Source organism: Capricornis sumatraensis, chromosome 10 (genome assembly GCF_032405125.1).
Source record: "Capricornis sumatraensis isolate serow.1 chromosome 10, serow.2, whole genome shotgun sequence".
NCBI classification, from domain to species: domain Eukaryota; kingdom Metazoa; phylum Chordata; class Mammalia; order Artiodactyla; family Bovidae; genus Capricornis; species Capricornis sumatraensis.
In genome coordinates this window covers 41,190,132-41,212,963 of record NC_091078.1, presented here as the reverse complement: position 1 = coordinate 41,212,963, position 22,832 = coordinate 41,190,132, and the positions used below count along the sequence as shown (strand labels likewise).

At 44.4% G+C, this 22,832-nt stretch overlaps 1 protein-coding gene across 1 annotated transcript; it reads left to right on the top strand.

Moving 5' to 3' along the window:
* Positions 1-252: 252 nt before the first annotated feature.
* ARV1 (ARV1 homolog, fatty acid homeostasis modulator) lies at positions 253-21,629 on the top strand. The gene is made up of 6 exons (XM_068982353.1): positions 253-459; positions 10,113-10,232; positions 12,503-12,656; positions 16,877-17,101; positions 18,136-18,282; positions 21,053-21,629. Exons 1-5 carry the CDS (start codon positions 253-255, stop codon positions 18,276-18,278), a joined length of 849 nt encoding a protein of 282 aa, XP_068838454.1. The 3' UTR covers positions 18,279-18,282; positions 21,053-21,629.
* The last annotated feature ends 1,203 nt before the right edge of the window (positions 21,630-22,832 follow it).

The window sequence follows — 22,832 nt, the reverse complement described above, 5'->3', positions numbered from 1 at the left end:
TCGCGGGGCCCTGCGCCCTCCCAGCCTTAACCCGCGGTGGGCAGGTGGGCTGTGGCAACCGGGCGGGAGAAGAGGTGGTCATAGCACTGCCTGCTGGGAGTTGTAGTCCCAGCTCAGCCTAGCCTGAGAGCCCCTTTTCGGTGCTGGGACTGCGAGTCCCAGCAAGCACCGCCCGGCGCAAGACTTCCGGCCTGCCGTCTGACGTCTTCCCCCGCCACTGAATCGGAAGTTCTGGCTGGCAGTTGCGTGGAAATGGGCATTGGTGGGCGGAATGGGCTTCGGCCTGGCAAAGGGAACACCGAAGGGGTGACAGCGGGAAAGGGGAAGACGGATGAGGTGACAGTGACTTCGACTACTGATGCCTCGGCCTCCTGCCAGTACAGGTGCATCGAATGCAACCAAGAGGCCAAGGAGTTGTACCGAGACTATAACCACGGCGTGTTGAAGATAACCATCTGTGTGAGTTGTCAGGTGTGGGGTGTCCTTGGGGGAAGAATGGCGCAGCGAGATTTGGGGACCGTGAGAGACCGTGGAATCTTGCCAGCTTTTTAGGGTGATCAAAAATCAACGCGTTTCAGAGTGCTCTAATACAGACTTCAGTTCGATGCTTGACATTTCCGTTCCGGCTCCGTCGAACCTTTGCGTAAATACCTGTAGCGGTAGAGAAGTGCTGCCTACAGCGCTTTTCTCATTCGGCTCGTGTTTGCTGACCCGGGCGAACAAATCCTCGGAAGGAGGTGGATGCATGCGTTGTGCAGAGATATTTAAAGATCTGATTAGGCTGACATTTGCCCTCCCGTCAAAACTATTTCATTCTTATTCTCCCTTTGATTAGACAGATGTTACCGTCTTAACACTTCATAACCTACAGTAAATTCTCCTAGAATATTTTTTCAGGTTTCATGAATGTACACTATTATGTACGAAGCACTATGCTGAACGTTGATGATATAAAAACCAAAAACGAGGAAGTAAAAATTCTGTTTTCAAGGTGTTCCATAGTCTATTTACAGAGAATAACTTTATGTTTAAAAAAAACACAAAATTGGAGGTTCTTTGGGGGACATTGGCGAAGAATCTGTCACAATATAGGCAGTGAATACATCTTTGTCCCCTTTCTGATCTCCTGATGACTTTTTAATAATTCTCATTTCAAAAACATGGCAAGAGTAATTTGCAAGGGAGTCAACAGTGTGAATGAGTACCTGTTTCTTGTCAACCAATATATTAATAATCATTCTTGTGCCTGCACTCTTCAATTTCCTGTTCTTTGAAATTGTTTCTCTCATTTGGCAAAATTGAAACATATTGCCTGATCTGACCCTACACCCTTGCTGCTGAGCTTTGCTGGGGAGAAAACACCTTAAATTCATAACCACTAACCTCAGGTATGCCTTGATACCGTCTGTCCATCATGGTACACTTCACTAGTCCATTCATTGTTCCCACTCCTTTGAACAATACCCTGTCTCTCCTCAAGTTTCACGTGTATCCTCTCCTGCTTTGCTAAGAGAACTTCCACAAACTATGCAACCACATAAACCCAGTACTAGTGTTCGAAATGCATCTGCTCAATCTTCCCTTTTGTTACTAAGAATGAACTGTTCATAAACATGTCCAAGGCCAATGCCTCCACTCATGCACCACCCTCTTCCATTTACTTCAGGACACCCCTATAGCAGTACTCTTCTGCTCTCTGCTGGATCATTTCATTTACATAAGTACTATCATTTCTTCCATAAAAAAAAAAGAAAAAATATCTTGACCCCACTTCCTTTTTTAGCTCCTGTTCTTTCTCCTCCCTTTGACAGCAAAAATTCTTTAAAAGATGTTTTCACTTGTTCTCTTTATTTCCTCTCCTGCTGCTGCTGCTGCTGCTGCTGCTGCTGCTAAGTCGCTTGAGTCGTGTCCAACTCTGTGCAACCCCATAGAGGGCAGCCCACCAGGCTTCCCCTTCCCTGGGATTTTCCAGGCAAGAACACTGGAGTGGGTTGCCATTTCCTTCTCCAATGCATGAAAGTGAAAGTGAAGTCGCTCAGCCGTGTCCAACTCTTAGCAACCCCATGGACTGCAGCCTACCAGGCTCCTCCACCCGTGGGATTTTCTAGGCAAGAGTACTGGAGTGGGGTGCCATTGCCTTCTCCATTTCCTCTCCTACTTTCTCTTGAATCTGCTTAAGACAGGCTTTCTTCTCCACTCCACGCTAACCCCTGCCCTCCACTAGAAACTGTCCTTGTGAAGATCATCACTGACTTCCACTTTGCTAGCCATTCCCAGTTAACTGTCAGCAGCACGTGCCCCCCTTGCTTCCTCCTCCCATAAATGCTGTGTTTACTTGCCAGGACACCATACTCTCTAGATTTCTTCTTAATCTTGCTGGCTTTTTTCTCTCAATCTCCCTTCTGATTCTGCCTCACCTCCCGTCCTATCTCTTACCCATGGAGTACCCTGATGCTTGGTTCTTGGGCCTATTTCTGTATATATACTCTCCTTTGAAGAACTCATTCTTGCTCATGGCTTTAGATACCATCTAAATGTAGAAAATTACCAAATTTATACCTTCTGCCTGAACTCCCTTGAACTCCAGACTCAAATATCCAGCTACTTACTTGACTTCTCCATTTGGACATAACTAATCATCTCAAACTTTCAAATAGTTAATGGCAATTCTGTCATTTTCATTCCTAAAGCCAAAAGGTCTTATAGTTACTCATGATTCTTCTCTTTCACGTTCCTTATTCAGTTGCTCAGCAAGTCCTGTTAACTCTTCAAATTAAATTCGGAATCATCTGCTTCTCATCACCTCTACAGCTACAAATGTGGTCCACGTGCCATTGTGTCTCATCTGGGTTATCGCCACAATGCCCAGGTGGCCTCCCTATGTCTCTTTGCACCTCATAACACAGGAGCCAGACTGAACCTTTTAAAATTAAGTTTGATTCTGTTATTCCTTTGATCAAACCATCCAGTGACTTTAATCTCACTCAGAGTTAAGGCCAAAATCCTTGCACTGGTTTGAAGGCCCCCTTTTTCTCCTGCTTCCTAGTGGCTCAGAGGTTAAAACTTCTGCCTGCAATGTGGGAGACCTGGGTTCGATCCCTGGGTTGGGAAGATCCCCTGGAGAAGGAAGTGGCAACCCACTCCAGTATTCTTGCCTGGAGAATCCCATGGGCGGAGGAGCCTGGTGGGCTACAGCCCACGGGGTCTCAAAGAGTCGGACACGACTGAGCGACTTCACTTTAACTTTTCTCCTGCAGACCCATTGGCTGCCTCGTATTTCATAAACCAGGAGAGTTCCTTGCCCGGAGCCTTTGCACTCTGCCTGGAACACTCTTCTCTCAGGTGCTGCGTGGCTAATTCCCTCACCTCCTCAAGGACTTTTCTCAAATATCTTATCACAGAGGCTTACTCCACCACCCTATTAAAAATGATGATCTCCCTTTCAAGTCTGGTAAACTTTATCACCTTTCTCTGTTTTGCCTTTCTCCATAGTACCTATCATCTTCTAATATTGTATGTAATTGACCTTATTATTTATTGTCTGTCTCATTCCACTGGAATGTAAGCTACACAAGGACAGAGATATTTTATTCATTAATGTGGTGGATCACCCAGGACAGTGTCTGATACATGGTTATTAAATTAGTATTTGTTGGATGAATGAACCATTTCTAGCTTTTTAGATGATTATATCCTTAGCCATCCTGGTCTGAGGGAGAGAACAGTAAGTTATATGTGGTCTGAACTTAATGACTTTGGGCTAGTCCAATTAAATAGCGCATCTGAAAGATGACAAGATGACAGTCACATAACTATGAATATTGTTTGTCCAAAGAAAAGCTAGTAAATGTCTATGCATTTTAGTTAGCAATCATTATTAGTATAAAATAATTTATATTTTTAAAAATTACTGACAGGAGGCTACCAACAACAAAATCCCTTTTAAACCATCAGATGCTGGCTTCTCTATACCTTTATTTATGTAAAGATAATTACTGGATGGCTATTTAGGTCAACAGCTATACTATCGCCCACTTCCTTCCACCCCCAGACCCCCAGCATTATACTTTCTCACCCAGGAGACAGATTTTAGAGTAATATTTGGGATATTGAATGGTGGTACTATACATTTTGAATTATTGTACACAATCATTCCATAATGAGATGGAGTTTGTACTAACCTTGTTTATATTATACTAATGCTTGCTGCTGCTGCTGCTACTGCTGCTGCTGTTAAGTCGCTTCAGTCGTGTCCGACTCTGTGCGACCGCATAGACGGCAGCCCACCAGGCTTCCCCATCCCTGGGATTCTCCAGACAAGAACACTGGAGTGGGTTGCCATTTCCTTCTCCAATGCATGAAAGTGAAAAGTGAAAGGGAAGTCGCTCAGTTGTATCCAACTCTAGCGACCCCATGGACTGCAGCCTACCAGGCTCCTCCATCCATGGGATTTTCCAGGCAAAAGTACTGGAGTGGGGTGCCATTGCCTTCTCCTATACTAATGCTTAGTAATATGCATAATTGCATTACTGAGAAAAATCATTTGGTGCCAGACTCTGAAAATTAAACCATAAAATAATTAATTTTTAAAGGCTGTCCGAAAGTCCTGAGATTAAAAGGGTTTTAGATATCATGTTGTTTTTTATATATGATGAAGCTACAGATTTTTTTTTTTAAGTTATTATTCTTATTTGTGGCTGCGCTTTATCTTCATTGCTGCATGAGGGCTTATTTGCAGTGAATGGGGGCTATTCGTTACAGTGAGCGTACTTCTCATAGCGGCGGCTTCTCTTCTTGTGGAGCACAGGCTCTTGGGCAATTGGGCTTCAGTAGTTGGGGTGTGCAGGCTTAGTTGCCCTGCAGCATGTGGAGTCTTCCCAGACACAGGGATTGAACCTGTGTCCGCTGCATTGACAGACAGATTCTCATTCACTCTGCCACCAGAGAAGTCTGACATCATGCTATTTGTTGTGGAAAAAATTTCCACTTTCTAGGTGGTTACAGGCAGTAACTTATACGTACTTTGGTCTCTTCTGTGCTGTATTTGGAGTCAGCAGTATACTCAACCTGATCTCCTCCCAGTATTTTTTATTCTAATCTCCCTTCCCTTTGCTCTTCTTGCTTATCCCTTGCCATTCCTTCCAGCTTGCCTATCTCTGTTTCTCTCATTTTTTTCTAGTGGAAGCATTTCCCTTGCTTTTAGTCACTCTCTCTGCTTCAGCATTTCACAATTTATTATAGTTATGTTAAAGATATTGTACTTTTAATATCCTGTAGAGCCTGACCTATTTTAACTGCTCAGATATTTGTTAAATCCATTATGGTAACAAAACAAGACTCCTTTGAGATTGTCCCAAGTTTTAGTTCTGTTCAGGACAACAGTAGACAGCTTTCACCCCTGGTTGCTGGGTGCGAAGATGAATAAGACATCACTACCCTCGCAGGAATGGAAAGTTTCATGGGTTTCACTTTTCAGATGTGTCCTTGCTTATTGTGGAGCTAAAGTCAAAGAGATTTGAGAATGAGGGGGGAAGGGAATTGTCCTGGAGATGATGGGAAGGAAGAAGCAGCAAGAATATTCATGAAAAAAAGTGACCAATTCATGTTCTGAAAGAGATGTGATTCATTGTAGAATTAGAGAACATAGCAGCAGAAACTAAGTCATATCCATGTTAAGACTGAGCTGGCGGAAGCAGCATTTGAGTTTCCTGGGTGTTCATGGTCCCTGTGCTGTAGGGATTTCTTAGAGGACAAACTTCTCTTTGAGGATACTTGACTATTAATAATAAATGATACAGAATGGAGCAGTTTTGCCAGAATCATTCAGTTCACGTCACTCAGTCATGTCCAGCTCTTTGCGACCCCATGGACTGCAGCACGCCAGGCTTCCCTGTCCTTCACCAACTCCTGGAGTTTACCCAAACTTATGTCCATTGAGTCGGTGATGCCATCTAACCATCTCATCCTGTGTCGCCCCCTTCTCCTCCTGCCTTCAGTCTTTCCCAGCATCAGGGTCTTTTCCAGTGAGTCAGTTCTTCACATCAGATGGCCACAGCACCAGAGTTTCAGTTTCATTATTAGTCCTTCCAATGAATATTCAGGACTGATTTCCTTTAGGATGGACTGGTTGGATCTCCTTGCAGTCCAAGGGACTCTCAAGAGTCTTCTCCAACACCACAGTTCAAAAGCATCAATTCTTTGGCATTCAGCTTTCTTTATAGTCCAACTCTCACATCCATACATGACTACTGGAAGAACCATACCTTTGACTAGATGGACAATCGTCGGCAAAGTAATGTCTACTTTTTAATATGCTGTCTAGGTTGGTCATAGCTTTTCTTCCAGAAATAAGAAAGCTTATTTACTCAATTTAGCTCTCTCGCCACAGGATATTTGTTGTGTGTGTGTGTGGCGGGGTGGGGGGTGGGTGGCGTTTACTCATTACATTCAAGATGAAGGAAGGACTGAAATGAAAACCAAATAATAGAGGCAGAACAAGGGAAAAATTCAGCCTAAACTGGTAGGGAGGGAACCAGCAGACTTTAATGAACTCTCAGTGTTTCTAAACTCCGCAGCACGCTAGGGAGGGAAGCTGTGCGTAGCACGTGGCACGTCACGTGGTGCCAGCAGCCGCCTCTTCTGCTCGGTGTATGTCACCCTGTGCTTGTCCTGCTGTAGCACTTCAGTAGTGTGTTCATTTGCCTTCCCCTTCTGAACTGTCTGAGCCACCAGGGCAGTGCTTCCGGGGTTGCTCAAAGGGTAAAGAATCTGCCTGCAGTGTGGGAGACCTGGTTTCAGTCCCTGGGTTAGGAAGATCCCCTGGAGAAGGAGATGGAGACCCACTTCAGTGTTCTTGCCTGGAGAATTCCACGGACAGAGGAGCCTGGAGCGCTGTAGTCCATGGAGTCTCATAGAGTTGGTCAGCTGGGTGGCTTTCACTTTCTAAACTGTAAGGTCCTTGAGATTAGAGCTTATGTGTATCCAGCACTGTGGGTATGCCTGATGCATAGAAATGGCCAAGTAAAGAGAGATGTTGCTCTGAGTGTAGTAGTCATTCCAAGCACATTGGTCAGGTAAGTGATTGCAAAAGGAATAGTTACGCTGCCCTGTCTCCTGCTGCTGGCTCCTGGCTCCCTCCTTCTGAAATATGTCCAAATCCCGTCGGAGACTTTTCATGCTGTCAGGAGATGGGTTTCAAAGAATTTTTAAAGGACAGAGAGAAGACCCGCGACCAGTCTCTGGTTTCTTCATCTTAAAATGAAGCAGCGTCTCTGGCCTTCCATTCTTACTTGTATCAAGACAGGAAGTGTTCTCCACGTAAGGAGCACAGGGAGAAGATCCAGAAACCTGCTGTGTTGTTTCTATATGACTTCTGATTCTGTGGCTTCTGTTTAGACACTGGCTTACTCTTTGCTCAGCTGAATAACTTAACCTGTTTCACCTCAGATCTATTAGGTGGATTTAAATTCAGGGTAATAGCACATCTCCCTTCATTGGTTCACCTGATGACTAGACAAACATACACACTTCTTGTAATGACATGAGTGAAACGGAGAAACTTGAAATTGGAATTGAATCTAACTCTTTATGGCATTGGGAGTGCAGGGTTACTATTCTTCAACGCACTCCATTTTTCTTCTAGCACTCTGATGTAGTCAAAGGGTCATCCTAGTATGTTTGCATGTCCATCATTTCTTGTATTTCTATTTTATCCTCTCAGAGTTTCAAAATTGTTTTGTTTTTTAATTGTAGCCATTAGTTTATGCAGGGACTAGGAGAAGGCAATGGCACCCCACTCCAGCACTTTTGCCTGGAAAATCCCAAGAACAGAGGAGCCTGGTAGGCTGCAGTCAGTGGGGTCGCTAAGAGTTGGACACAACTGAGAAACTTCACGTTCACTCTTCACTTCATGCATTGGAGAAGGAAATGGCAACCCACTCCAGTGTTCTTGCCTGGAGAATCCCAGGGACAGGGGAGCCTGGTGGGCTGCCGTCTATGGGGTCACCCAGAGTCGGACACGACTGAAGCAACTTAGCAGCAGCAGTGGCAGCAGCAGTAGCCCTGCAACTTTGTAGCTAATACTGATTCAGATGTTGCAATTCTAATGAGCTTGTTCCTATACCTGCATTTTGTATATTCTAATGGGAATACCAGACCCCCTGACCTGGCTCTTGAGAAACCTATATGCAGATCAGGAAGCAACAGTTAGAACTGGACATGGAACCACAGACTGGTTCCAAATAGGAAAAGGAGTACGTCAAGGCTGTATATTGTCACCCTGCTTATTTAACTTATATGCAGAGTACATCATGAGAAATGCTGGGCTGGACGAAGCACAAGCTGGAATCAAGGTTGCCGGGAGAAATACCAGTAACCTCAGATATGCAGATGACACCACCCTTATGGCAGAAAGTGAAGAGGAACTAAAAAGCCTCTTGATGAAAGTGAAAGAGGAGAGTGAAAAAGTTGGCTTAAAGCTCAACATTCAGAAAACGAAGATCATGGCATCTGGTCCCATCACTTCATGGCAAATAGATGGGGAAAGAGTGGAAACAGTGTCAGACTTTTTTTGGGGGGGGGGGCACCACTGCAGATGGTGACTGCAGCCATGAAATTAAAAGACGCTTGCTCCTTGGAAGGAAAGTTATGATCAACCTAGATGGCATATTGAAAAGCAGAGACATTACTTTGCCAACAAAGGTCCATCTAGTCAAGGCTATGGTTTTTCCAGTAGTCCTGCATGGATGTGAGAGTTGGACTGTGAAGAAAGCTGAGCACCGAAGAATTGATGCTTTTGAACAGTGGTGTTGGAGAAGACTCTTGAGAGTCCCTTGGACTGCAAGGAGATCCAACCAGTCCATTCTAAAGATCAGTCCTGGGTGTTCCTTGGAAGGAATGATGCAATAGCTGAAACTCCAGTACTTTGGCCACCTCATGCAAAGAGTTGACTCATTGGAAAAGACTCTGATGCTGGGAGGGGTTGGGGGCAGGAGGAGAAGGGGATGACAGAGGATGAGATGGCTGGATGGCATCACCGACTCGATGGACATAAGTTTGAGTGAACTACAGGAGTTGGTGATTGACAGCGAGGCCTGGCGTGCTGCAATTCATGGGGTTGCAAAGAGTTGGACACAACTGAGCGACTGAACTGAACTGAACTGAACTGAATGGCATTGGGGTTTCATAACATTGTAATCACGTGTCCAAAAGGAAAAAAAAAAAAAACCCATTTAATAGGAATTGCTGAGGGCCCAAGGACCTTGATTTGGGCAACTCAGAACCAGGCAGCACAACCCATTCCTTACATACAGCCAGCGGTCTCCAGGGTCTCCTGTAGCAGAGAAAGACCATTTTCTTGTCATGTTCTCAATGGAGAAAAAGAAAAAGACAGGCTCTTTTTGGTAGGTGCCACCCCAGGATTCCTGCCCACCTGTAGCTCTCAGAAGTTCTAGGTGTAGGGTTACTTTTCTGAACCCCCTTCTCAAAATCATATTTCAAGAGCCACAAAGTTGGAGCCATCTAGTCAACAGGCAATGAAAGTACATTCTGAACTTATTTATTTTGTAACAGTTCCTACAGACTGAAAGTAGCATTTTCTGAGATATTTTCCTGCCTGAAATGTCTTTAAATCAAATATCTTTTTTAGCTTTTTAATATGAGGTTAAAAGATTAATATTTTTACCCTAGAAGATTATATTTACTCATCTGAAACCAAGGCTTGTACAGGTGAACATTTTACATCTGAATGGAAGTTTCAATAAATGCTCGCGCTTGGTTGCTCAGTAGTGTCTGACTCCTTGTGACCCCATGGACTGGAGCCTGCCAGGCTCCTCTACCCACGGAATTTTCCAGGCAAGAATACTGGAGTGGGGTGCCATTTCCTTCTCCCGGGAGTCTTCCCTAACCAGGGATCGAACCTACGTCTCTTACGTCTCCTGAATTGGTAGGCAGATTCTGTTACCACTAGCGCCACCTGGGAAGCCATCTTTAAATAAATGCTGATACAACCTTATTGCTATACAAATCCAAAACAGAATCTGCTGCTTTGAAATCCTCTAAGATTTCAGAATGTGTGAATATATTTTTTCTAATATTGTCTTGCATTATTTCAGAAATCCTGCCAGAAACCTGTAGACAAATACATCGAGTATGATCCTGTAATCATCTTGATTAATGCTATTTTATGCAAAGCCCAGGCCTACAGGCATATTCTTTTCAATACGAAAATAAACGTAAGTTGTGATAATTTTTTTTTTGTTTTCTAATTTTGCTTGATGATTTTGCATTTTGAAATAATATTACTTTTGAACAGAATTAAAGAACATTATTTAAAGAAAGAAATTCTAACAAGAGGGAGTCTTTTATCAACAATGTCTGGAAATTTCCGGAAATAGCAGGCATTGTTTTTTTAAAAGGTGTGCAATGTCTAGTGTGTATTTAAGAATATGGTCACTGGCAGGAAGTTGACAAACCATCATCTGGATTGCCTTTTTAGTAAGTTACCTTTTGAAACATATCAATAATTTTGAACAGAATAAAATTAAATATAACCTGGTAGGGAGAGAATTATCCCTAAAAGTAAGCAAACATTAAAAGAAAAATATTTTTTAAATGTAACGTATTGCATGGTATACTCTGCTATTAAGGGAATGGCTGATTGGTTTGGTTGTTAAGTTGTGTCTGACTCTTTGTGACCCCATGGACTGTAGCCCACCAGGCTCCTCTGCCCATGGCATTTCCCAGGCAAGAATACTGGAGTGGGTTGCCTTTTCATTTTCCAGGGCATCTTCTCGACCCAGGGATCCAAGCCGCATCTCCTGCATTGCGGGTGGATTCTTTACCACTGAGCCACCAGAGAAGCCTGTTGAGGGAATATATGAGATGAAAAATCAGGAAAGTGCTAATAGATGCAGTTGAATTTCTTTTTAATGTACAATTTAATGAATTGACTTGTATACTCAATAGTTTGGCTAGGACTGACAGATAAAATACAGGACATTTAATTAAACTTGGAAGTCAGATAAACTAATTTTTTAGCATATGCTCTAAATATTGCGTGGAACGTACATACACGGAAAAGTATTTGTTGCTTACCTGAAGTGCATGTTTAACTGGATGTCCTGCATTTTTATTTGCCAAATCTGGCAACCCTAATTTTGGGCTAACAGAGACAGTAACAGTGCAATGTATTATCCCTGTCCTCCTTCCCGCAAGTTAAATAACCTGGGCTGTTTTGTAATATAATTGAAGTCTGAGACTTGACTACACATTAGAAACACCTGGGGGAGTGGGTGGGGGCAGCAGTTAATTATTCCAAGCGGAGGCCTCACCCAGAACTAGTTAAATCAGAATCTTTGGCAATGGGATCCAGGTATGAGTATTCCTTGAATCTCCCTGCTGCTGCTGCTGCTGCTAAGTCGCTTCAGTCGTGTCCGACTCTGTGCGACCCCATAGACGGCAGCCCACCAGGCTCCCCCATCCCTGGGATTCTCCAGGCAAGAACACTGGAGTGGGTTGCCATTTCCTTCTCCAATGCATGAAAGTGAAAAGTGAAAGTGAGGTCACTCAGTCGTATCTGACTCTTAGCGACCCCACTGACTTCAGCCTACCAGGCTCCTCCGCCCATGGGATTTTCCAGGCAAGAGTGCTGGAGTAGGGTGCCATTGCCTTCTCCATTGAATCTCCCTAGTGGATGCCAAAGTGCAGCCAGGAGAAGCAGTGTGCTCCATGGGGCAGCCCTAGAAGCTCACACCCATGCTTATCCCTGGACCACATCAACTTTGCACGCACACTTTCTTTTCCCCGCTTTACACAGATAAATGTCAACGAGTAGGAGAAATATAGAGAAAAAAGCCAGTTTTTGTTGCCTAGCATTTTCTGTTTTTGCCAAAATTTCAGACTCTTTAAAACCTCCAGCTGATTTGCCACCTTTAATTGCTGTCTTTCACTAGTTTAGTTTATACTCATCCAACCTAGAGGCATTTTTTTAAAAATTCATGTTCAGACTAAGTTTCTTATGAGGTGTCATGAAATCTTAAGATTAAATGTGTTTATTGCTGCTTCCACCCATCCTGAGTCACATAAATTCTTGCTTGATTCTGTGTATCAGACAAATGTTGAGAATATAACAAAGGATGAAGTGAACTGCTATTTAAAGCAGTGATTCTTAACGAGGGGTGCACGTTAGCGCTCACCCTCTGCCTGAGTGTTTCACACACAGTATGCTGCCTGGGATATCCTTCTGCAGATTTTGAATCAGGACTGGGGTCTAGACATTTGTATTTTGAAAAATCTCCCCATGTGATACTTCTGCTGAACATTGCTGATTAAGACCTAGTGGTTACAGACTGAATACAATTTGCGTTTAACTGAGCAGTTTCTGAATTCGAAAAGCTACTAGATCGGACATTCTTCAGAACCCACAAAAGTTAGCTGTGTCTGTGCTGGTCGATATTAACTAGTTGTTTCTTTACCTGACTGAATGGCAATGTCTTTTTGACAGATGCATGGAAAACTCTGTGTATTTTGTCTGCTTTGTGAAGCATACCTGAGATGGTGGCAGCTTCAAGATTCCAGCCGAAGCATTGATCCTGATGACTTTATCCGATACGCTAAGGAGTGGGATTTCTATAGAATGTTTGCAATTGCTTCTCTAGGTAGGAAGAAGCCATGCTTTCTACTATTATTTGACCAACTATTTTGATTTTAAAATTAAGGTGCATGGTTTTAATCATTGGTAAGAGGAACTAGCTAGAGGACTTGAGACTAAATTTCAGCTCTGCCACTACTCTGCTAGATGAGTTTGTCTAAATTACCTGCTTTCTTACTTTTGTTACCACACATAGGGCATGGAAATGATTATGCTTATCAGATACAGGTGTTTCATAAAGTATTTTGAAACACAGTATCTTGGGTAAAATTCTTCAGTTTAAGTTATGATTATCCAATCTGAAGATTGCTTGGATCTCATCTTTATCAAAGCAGATTAATAACGGCCAAACACTATTCAGTGTATTGTACTAATTACTATTCTTACTAATTACAATAATTACTAATTATTATACAAATTACCTACTCATATACTATGTGCAGGGAAAGGGCTACTCCCCAGAATTCTTTGAGTTCTGAAATTGCTTTTCTACAGAATTTGAAATTTGTGACTTAGGTCAGAATTGGGTTGAATTAATTTCTGTGACTATGTTATTACTTACTGGTTTCCATGCTTTTCTACTTCTAAAATCTTCTTCCTTATACTGAAATATTATTTTAGTACTATTAAGTCTCCATGCCTGCGTGCTAAGTCACTTCAATCATGTCTGACTCTTTGCAACCCCATGGACTGTAGCCCGCCAGGCTCCTCTGCCCATGGGATTCTCCAGGCAAGAATACTGGAGTGGGTTGCCGTGCCCTCCTCCAGGACATCTCTTGCACTAGCAGGCAGATTCTTTACCACTAGTGCCACCTGCACACCACTGCAGTGTCGTATTTCTGGACTGTGTGTCCTCTTGCGTCCCTTGTTCTTGGGCTGCCCTCACTCCCTTGGCCCTCTCATCCAGTCCCAGTGGTTTTAAAATTCATCTGTCTGCTGAGAATTCCCAAATGTACATAATAATGTTAAAAACTTCCTTGAACAAATCACCTAAACCAAGAGCTATAACCTAATATAATTTTAAGCTTTAAAGCAAAGCCGCTTAAAATTGCTATAGACGAACTGCTTTATGTCTATAATTAAAAAACGAAACAACAAACCAACCAAGCTTGTTTTCAAACAGTTTGGAATTTCTGTAGCACTTACTCTATAGTGGCTGTTTTGACACTTGAACAGAAATTTTTTCTCCTATTACATTTATGTGTCTTAATCTAATCCCTAGTTAGGTTGCAGATCGCTAACACAGCTTATAAAGAATGTCTTACACAAATCTAGCACTTTATAACTTAAAAACTGTTTTTACAGTATCATCAACTCAGTGTTTACAACCATCCTCTTTGGTAGGTGGGTTGGGTTGCCTTCCCTATCTGCAGTTGTCAAAGCACAAAAACAGGGAGGGCCAGTGGTCTCCCTGAAGTTCCCCCAGCAGGTGAGCATCAGTGCAGAGCCGGGGAAGGCCTCCCGGTGCCCCGTCTCTTGGTTTCCCCGCTGCAGTTCTCCACTGCTGCTCCTCCTGAACCCATCTAATGTGGGAAAGCTCTAAGGGCTAGGGGCCCTCTAATACCTGCCTGTGAAAGATTGTGGAGCTCAAGGGCAGGCGCAGCTTCCTCAGTCCCCCAGGCTCTAAGCTAGAAAGGCGCGATGTTGTCTGCTCTTCCCTCCAGTGCAGGAAGCCCTTCTCTCTTGATTCGTGCAAGACTGTCTCCAGTGACAAGAGGCCACCCACCACTGTTAGATGGTTCTTCTGAGGAAGTTCTTTATTTTCATTATTTTCAGTTAAAAACCCAGGATATATAATCTGCCTGTTTGAACAGATCCTTGCAGTGGACGAGCCCTTCAGTCATTTTGAAGGGAGATGGTGTGTCTCCCCTGAAGACTATCAAATTCCATGGGGGCTAACCATCCTAAATTACATTTTTGGATCCTAAAATGAAAGTCGCTCAGTTGTGTCCAGCTTTTTATGATCCCATGGATGATACAGTCCTTGAAATTCTCCAGGCCAGAATACTGGAGTGAGTAGCCTTTCCCTTCTTCAGAGGATCTCCCAACCCAGGGATCGAATCCAGGTCTCCCGCATTGCAGGCGGATTCTTTACCAACTGAGCTGTTGGGGAAGCAAACAATCAGGAAGGTCCCACTGAGAAGCAATCCTAATTATGGATCCTAATTGACTCATATGAATCCTAATTATGGACTATGGATCCTAATCACCTATATTTGGAACCTCTTCATTTTGGCTAGATTCAGTTATAGAACATTTTAGAAGGAATACAGTTATTTCTTCTATGATATAATACATGTGTTCCAGAAAAAAAAAACAGGGATCCTGTAGAAACCTAAATAACACAGCTTATAGGAGAAAATCTTTTTGCCTTTTCATAATATGTTCATGGGGTTCTCAAGACAAGAATGCTGAAGTGGTTTTCCATTTCCTTTTCCAGTGGACCATGTTTTGTCCACTTTGATACTTTTGAACTGTAGTATTGGAGAAGACTTTTGAGAGTCTCTTGGACTGCAAAGAGATCACACCAGTCATTCCTAAAGGAAATCAATCCTGAATATTCATCGGAGGGACTGATGATGAAGCTGAAGCTTTGGACACCTGGTACGAAGAGTTGCTTCATTGGAAAAGACCCTGATGCTGGGAAAGACTGAAGGCAGGAGGAGAAGGGGACAACAGAGGATGAGATGGTTGGATGGCATCACCAACTCAATGGACATGAGTTTGAGCAAGTTCCAGGAGATGGTGAAGGACAGGGAAGCCTGGCGTGCTACAGTCCATGGGGTTGCAAAGAGTCAGACATGACTGAGCGACTGAACAACAGCATAGGAGAAAATAGAATTAGGGACGGACCAATCAAAATGTATGCAGCTGGGTAGTCAGAGCACTAACAGTCTTACTAATAACAATCTTAATAAAATACTGCAGGTAAAAGGTATTGTTAAATTCCTGATCAGGAACAGAACATATTGCACTCTGTTCTGACTGTGGGACACCAGGGGAACTATTGCTTCTTCTAGTCTGGACTCTGTCTCTGCATACTTCCTGGAAGGATATGGAATTACATTCAAAAAGTTTGTTAAGATGAATATGAGGTGTTTTTAATTTAGGTGAGAGACTATTCAAGGTCTTATGGCTAAGAGGCACTCCATAAAGAGTAGGTGAATCAGCAACGAAGAACATCTTCATGTGTAATTCCCAGGCTGTGTCCCATCTTCCAGATTTAAAAGCTCCCACTCTCCTGTCTGTTTTCTCTGTGGAGATCTCTAGGAGTAAAAATGCTTAAACAACCTGATTTCCTAAAGGGAACTTTGGAAAGTTGATGATTACAATTCTCCCAGAATTACTTTTTCTCCAGAGAGTGAAGTACTTCATGAAAGAATTATCAAAATATGTTTCGGAAATGGTATCAGCAGGATTTGACACAAAAGACAGGGGTTATTTAAGAAATAATAAAGAAAGAAAAATTCCTTTTTTATTATTAATGTTTTAATGACTTTTTAAAAAAATTTCATTGACTTTTGGCTGTGCTGGGGCTTCACTGCTGTACAGGCGCTTCTCCAGCTGCAGTGACCGGGGCCTACTCTCGGTCGCGGTGTGGGCTCCTCGTTGCAGTGCTCCTCTTGTTCCTGAGCACGGGCTCTAGGGCACAGGGGCTTCAGTAGTAGCCCCATGTGGGCTCAGTAGCTGTGGCACCTGCCTCAGTTGCTCCACGGCATGTGGGATCTTCCTGGACCAGGGGTCAGACCCACGTCTCCTGCATTGGCAGGCAGAGTCTTTACCAGTAAGCCACCAGGGAAACCATGTTATTAATAGCAGTGTTTATTATTTGGTTGCACTGGGTCTTCGTTACTGTACTTGCCGGGCTTTCTCTCGCTTTAGCAAGTGCAGGCCGCTCTTCGTTGCTGTAGGTGGGCTTCTTATTGCTGTGGCTTGTCTTCCTGTGGGGCACACGCTCTAGGTGCCCAGCCTCAGTAGTCATCGCACAGGCTTAGTTGATCCATGGCTGAGATCTTCCCAGACAAGGGATCAAAGCCATGTCCCTGCCTTGGCAGGTGGATTTTTATCCACCGTACCACCAGGGAAGTCCAGAAAATTTGATCTTGATAAAGCATTTCTTTTGTCATCAGCTGATAGGCTGTATTTTGGAATTGTGGTTTATTTGGTTTTAGGGGGCTCTGGTTTGGATTGAGACATTTGTATCTTTATTTTCCATTTCTTCCTTAGAACAGACTGCCTATTTTACTGGCATTTTCGCTTTCCTGTGGGTAGAACGACCCATCAGAGCGAAAGAAAAACTCAACTTCACCTTGCTGCTGAAGGCATTGTTGCTGTCTAGCTACGGAAAGCTCTTGCTGATCCCAGCTGTGATTTGGGAACATGACTACACACCCCTGTGCCTCAGACTCATTAAAGTGTTTGTCCTTACATCAAACTTTCAGGCAATCAGAGGTATGTTTACATCTTACTCTGTTTTCTTAGCTTTCAACCCAGATACAATCTCTAAAGCCTTGTTTCTAGAGTACAGTTTTTATATAACCTATTAAACACTGGAACTCTTTGTAGAATAATAGCAATGCCTAACATTTTCATAGTGCCTCATCCACGGCACATATTCGTATTAGTTCAGTTTAATCACATGGCACTTTTTAGTTTGCAGAATGCTCCCTTATGCATCACGTCCATCCTGTGGGGTCGGTTACTGTTGTTTAGTCACTCAGTCATATCCAGCTATTGCAACCCCATGGCCTGTAGCCCACCAGGCTCCTCTGTCCTTGGGATTTCCCAGGCAAGAACACTGGAGTGGGTTGCCATTTCCTTCTCCAGGGATCTGCCTGATCCAGGGATCAAACCTATGTCTCGTGCATTGGCAGGTGGGTTCTTTACCACTGCACCACCAGGCAAGCCCTGTGGAGTCAATAGGGCAACTATTATTACCTCTACTTTATAAATGAGCTCTTGCTGACTTGTCCAAAGTTACATGGCCAGGCAGTTGTCAAGCCAGGCTAGAATGCCAGGTATCTGCCTCACAACTCAGGAGAATTCTTACTACATTGAGGAAAGGTAAAGCAGCCCTGCGTGTCATCATTTATCCCATATATTGTGAGAAGTGCTGTTCTAAATGAGTGTATTAATCTGATATTTCTTATAATGCTTAGCATCTTGTAAACTATAAAACCAAGAGTATCCATTTTTTTCTGCTATTCTCTTGATAACTTTAAGATCTAGCTTTTATTTTCCTGTTTAATATTCATACAACTCTGTCTTGATGAGACCAGGAGAAGCTTGGTGTTTTTGTTATCAGCAGATGCTTTGGTTCTCCCAAAAGCTTGGCAGATGGAAAAGTAACAATTAGATTAATAAGAACAAATAGAGATTTTCTAAGAAACAGTTTTACAAAACCGTTCCATTCACACTGCCACACAGTTTACATGCCAATTTCATGTAAACTCTTCAGAACTTCTCAGTTGCCTTTTCTTTTTCAGTGACCCTAAACATTAACCGCAAGCTCACCTTCTTGGCCATCTTGAGTGGCTTACTGGTGGAGAGCACCATGGTCTATTTCTTCCAGAGGATGGAATGGGCTGTCGGAAGTGACTGTGCCATCTATAAATCTCAAGACTTTTGAAGAGGTACAGAGCATCTCTCAGTGTTCTTGCAGCCAGACAGGTGTCCTTCTCAAACTAGACAGATACCATTGCAGAACGCATGGCCCCCCCGCCGCCCCAGCACCTGGGTACCTCGAGGTCACCTCTGTCTCCCTGGGGGACGCTAGGGTTCTGCACTCTAGTTCTGTTGTCCCTTCAGTGACGTCAGCAGCTGTTTCTGTTTCCGGGCCCCTGTTCTCATAGCTCTCTAACACCTCCCTTCCAGGTCACTCCCACCAAAACCTCAGACGCTCAAGTCTGTCCCGCTGACAGCTGTCTCCCACCCTTTCCAACCATTCTGCTCCCTCCCTCCCACCACCCCTGCCTTCTGCTGCCTTTTTTACCTCTCTCCCCCAAACCTCTTACTTTCCTTTACCTTCGTCCCATTTTCCTCTCTCTTAACTGTGCCTGGCACCTATAGGCAGCTTGCATCGTCCTCCACTAGTCGCTTGAAACAGCCGGTTCCCTGCCCTTCTGTCAGCGTCCCGGTTAGAGCTCTTGGGGTGAGTCCATCAGCTCTTTTCTCTGCTGAGCTTGGCAGGTCGCCCCTGTGTCTGCACAGAGCGCGGCTGTGTGTGCTCCTCTGTCTTGAGGTCACCTCGGTGGACCCCTTTCCCTCTCCCTGCCCCCGCCACACACACAGTGGCCTTGGAGCAGTTGTTCTGAAGTCTTCCCCGCCTTACTTACCCCCGTGTCTGCTCTCACTTTGCTGAGAATGGAGACTCACCAGAGACTCCCCGAGCTTCCTTCTCCTTTCAGCTCTTGCTTGGTCACCTGCCCTCTTTCTCCCTTCCATCCCTCCTGTTCCGGCACTGTGCTCAGCTTGTCTTCCTCTCCAGAACTGAGTACAGCCTGAAGGTACCCTCTTGCCTCTGGTCGCTGTCAGCCTCTGGACCACCGCCAGCCCCCCACAGTCTGTGTTGGGATGGCTGATCGGGTGGACATAAAGGAGTGGCAGGTGGTGAGGAAGGGAGGGAGCAGGCAGGGTAAGCTGAAGCAGCTCTCGGGCACCCCCCTCATCCCACAGGCGCAGCTCTGAGCCTTCTCTGCCTCTCCCGGTGGTGCCTCAGCAGCCCTCCTGCCCTCCACGCTCAGCTCACCCTCTTCCTCTCCGGGTCCTCAGAGACACTGCTCCTTCCTCACCCTCTCTCCTCCGCAGCGACTCCTTCCCCTCTGCCAGCAGACGTGTGCAGCTCTTTACTTTAGACAGGCTGCTCTGAGCCCATTTCTCCACTGCCTTTCCTCTTTGTAAAACACACTTTCTCCCCAGTTTCCCAAGTCGGTGCTGATAACAGAAGGCAGCCAGCCCCCAGCTCTGCCGGGGCCCTGCTCACTGCTCTGCTCTGGAAGCTGCTGCCTTCCCAGACAGGCTGCCTGTGCCTCTCCTGCCATCAGACCTTCCTTTTCCCTACCCCTGTCTGTCTCCCATGGCTTGCCTCAGCCCTCCGCTTGTCTCTCCTGCTGTGCAGACATTTGGCTTTGGCAGCAGCATGGCTTGACCCATCTAGGGCAGGTTGCTTCCAGATCTTTCCAGACCCAATACCTCCAGTACCCCCCCTCTGCCAGGTCACTCATGCCCTTCCACTGCCTTCAAGATAATTCCAGGATGGCCTGGCTGTTACCTCTAAAATTGAACTCAGTATCCCCAGCCCTCACCAAAACAGAATCTTCCTGATAGCTTTTTTTGTTGTTCTTAGTTTTGTTTTGTTTTTTTAATATTTATTAATTTTTGGTTGCACTGGGTCTTCTGCAGTGCATACAGCTTTCTCTAATTGCAGCGAGGAGGACCTACTCATGGTTGCAGCGCTTGAGCTGCTCACTGCGGCGGCTTCTCTTGTTGAGAGCACAGGCTCTATCTAGGTGCATGGGCTTCAGTAACTGTAGCACTCGGGATCAGAAGTAGTGGCACGCGGGCTTAGCTGCCCCGTAGCGTGTGGAATCTTCCCGGACCAGGGATCGCACCTGTGTCCTCTGCCTTGGTAGACAGATTCTTACCCACTGCGCCACCAGGGAAGTCCCCTGCGAGCTTTTCATCTTGTCACTCGGCCCCCAGCTCAACCCTTTGTTACAACCTCCTCACCAACCTTCAGTCCATCTTCACAGAGCACCACTTCTGGCGCCTCCCTGGATTCTCCACCCCTTCTTACTGTTGGCCAGAGTTTCGGTCCCTTCCTGAGCAACCCCTTTCAGTTTTCTCTGAGCGTTAGTGCTCATTTCTCCTCTGTGGGCAGGTTTCTACCCACGTTCTCCACTACCCTTTCCTCATTGCCAGACAGATCACACTCTTCTCCACTAACCAGAGTCAGTCACCTCTGCTTCTCTGTGGAATGAAGACTTTCCAAAAATTTGAGTCTGTCATGCTCACTCCTTCCATTGAGCTCCCAGGGTCCAGCTCAGTCACATTCCCAGAGCTCCTGAGACTGTCCCAGTGCTGAAGGCCTTGCCCCCACTGTTTTTAGTGCTTCTGCCTTTTGAGCTATCCAGTATAATTTCTGTGAGGAGAAGGTCCCCTATCCTTAACAGCCATTTGAAAGCCATTATCCTTTTTAGGTTATCTCATGTGTTATACTTGTTTACACTTTACATTAAAATGCCATGTATTTATGTCTGACTCCTTCAACCTGGTTTGGTGCCAGGACAGACCAGGCCTGAGGTAATGGTGTCTCCTGTAGTACAGAGCCTGCCCTAATAAGTATTTGTTGATTTGATTTTTTGTGGAATGTGCCACTCTAAATACTGTTTTTATTATCCACAGTTTCATTTTTTACTGTCTGTGGCATGACTGGTTGCATCTGTAAAATAGAAGACATAAAAATACAAACCTATCTTCTCACTATTGTGTAAAATGAAGCAAAGCTTTGGATATACTTCCTGAAAGAGAAAGCAACGGTTATGGCATTGGGAACTGCTAACCCACGTAGGAAACAACTAAACCACATACAGAAACACTCACACAAACACAAGGAATGTTGTGGCAGGAACTAATGTATGCAGCAAGTGAAGATTTATACATTATAGACGGTTCTGGTAAGCCCTGGAATTGAAGGGACATGAATTCATGAGTCACACGTAAGAAAAGATCTTTGTTCATGGCTTTGACATATTTATATCTTTTTAATATAAATGTTAATGGTTAAAATAATACTTAGTATTCTTACAAGAGAAATACTTTTCTGTCAATAAAGTAACAATAAACTGAGCTTTTGTGAATTTTTAATTCAGAATCTTCCCCTGTAACTAAGTTACTCTTAAAATCAGCTGATTCAAAAATAACTGACTAAAAACAACTGAATTGTACATCTAACAAGAGTGAATTATATCTCAGTAGAGCTGTCCCTAAATAAATGAGCATCGCCTCTCTCCCTGTCTCTCTGCCTGCTTCACTCACTTGTTCTTTCACTTGTTCATTCCACAGACACTGAGCGCCTAGTCTATTAGGGTCAGACAGTATGGATACAGTAGCAACAAAGACATGGCGCCTGGCCCTCCTGACATTTTCTGAGTAGTGATGGATTTAGAAACAGGAGTAGGTAACTGCAGCACAGTGTCCTGTCAAGCGGTGAGTATAGGCTATTCGGGAAGGGCAGGGTGGGAGCACCTGTTCCAGTCAGAAGTCAAAAAGGTCTTCCAAGGGAAGGGGAAGGGACAGAGCTTTCCAGTAGCCTGGAAGAGAGGACAGTGCACACAAACTTGTGGAGGGCAGACTGCCAGTGGGCATGGGCTGGGGCTGAAAGCAAATGGTCCAACTGGGTAGAGTGTGAGCAAGTGGGAGTTCCACAAATGATACATGGAAGACGTGTACAGTTCGGATTATGAAGGGCCTCGTGAGTTGTAATTTATCCCAAGGATGCTGAAACCAATACAGAAAGCTGAAGAATCCAAAGTAAAACAACGGGCTTCCCAAGAGGCGCTAGTGGTGAAGAACTTGCCTGCCAATGCAGGAGACACGTTTGATCACTGGGTTGGGAAAATCTAAAGAAGGGTATGGCAGCTCACTCCAGTATTCGTGCCTGGAGAATTCCATGGACAGAGGAGCCTGGCAGCGGGCTGCAGTCCATAGGGTCACAAAGAGTCAGACACGACTAAAGCGACTTAGCACACACAGCTCAGCAAAGTAAAAAAACAGGACAAAACCCATCGGAATAACATCACAGAGTAGTCAGAGAATGGAGAGGACTGTTGACCACCAGATGGAGCCTGTCAGTTTAAGGAGAGGAGGAGAAGACATGGTTCAAAAACACAATGAAAGGGAAAAAAATCACTTAAAAAACAAGTATGGGGGGAAGTGACCTTAAAAATACACTGATCATAGCTTTTCAAATCTTTGGCTAAGATAAAAAAAGAAACTACATCATCTATTTATAAATTTATATTGTCTACATCCCAGTCTGTCTTGATCACCATAAAGGTATTTGTTAACTTTTAAAGAAAAAGCGAGTGTTCAGAACCCCTTTCCTGGGTGCCAGTGAGGTGTCCACGAGCAGTGGGTAGCTAAGTGCTGTGGAATGGGTGGGTGGGAAGGAGTGCCAGGGAGA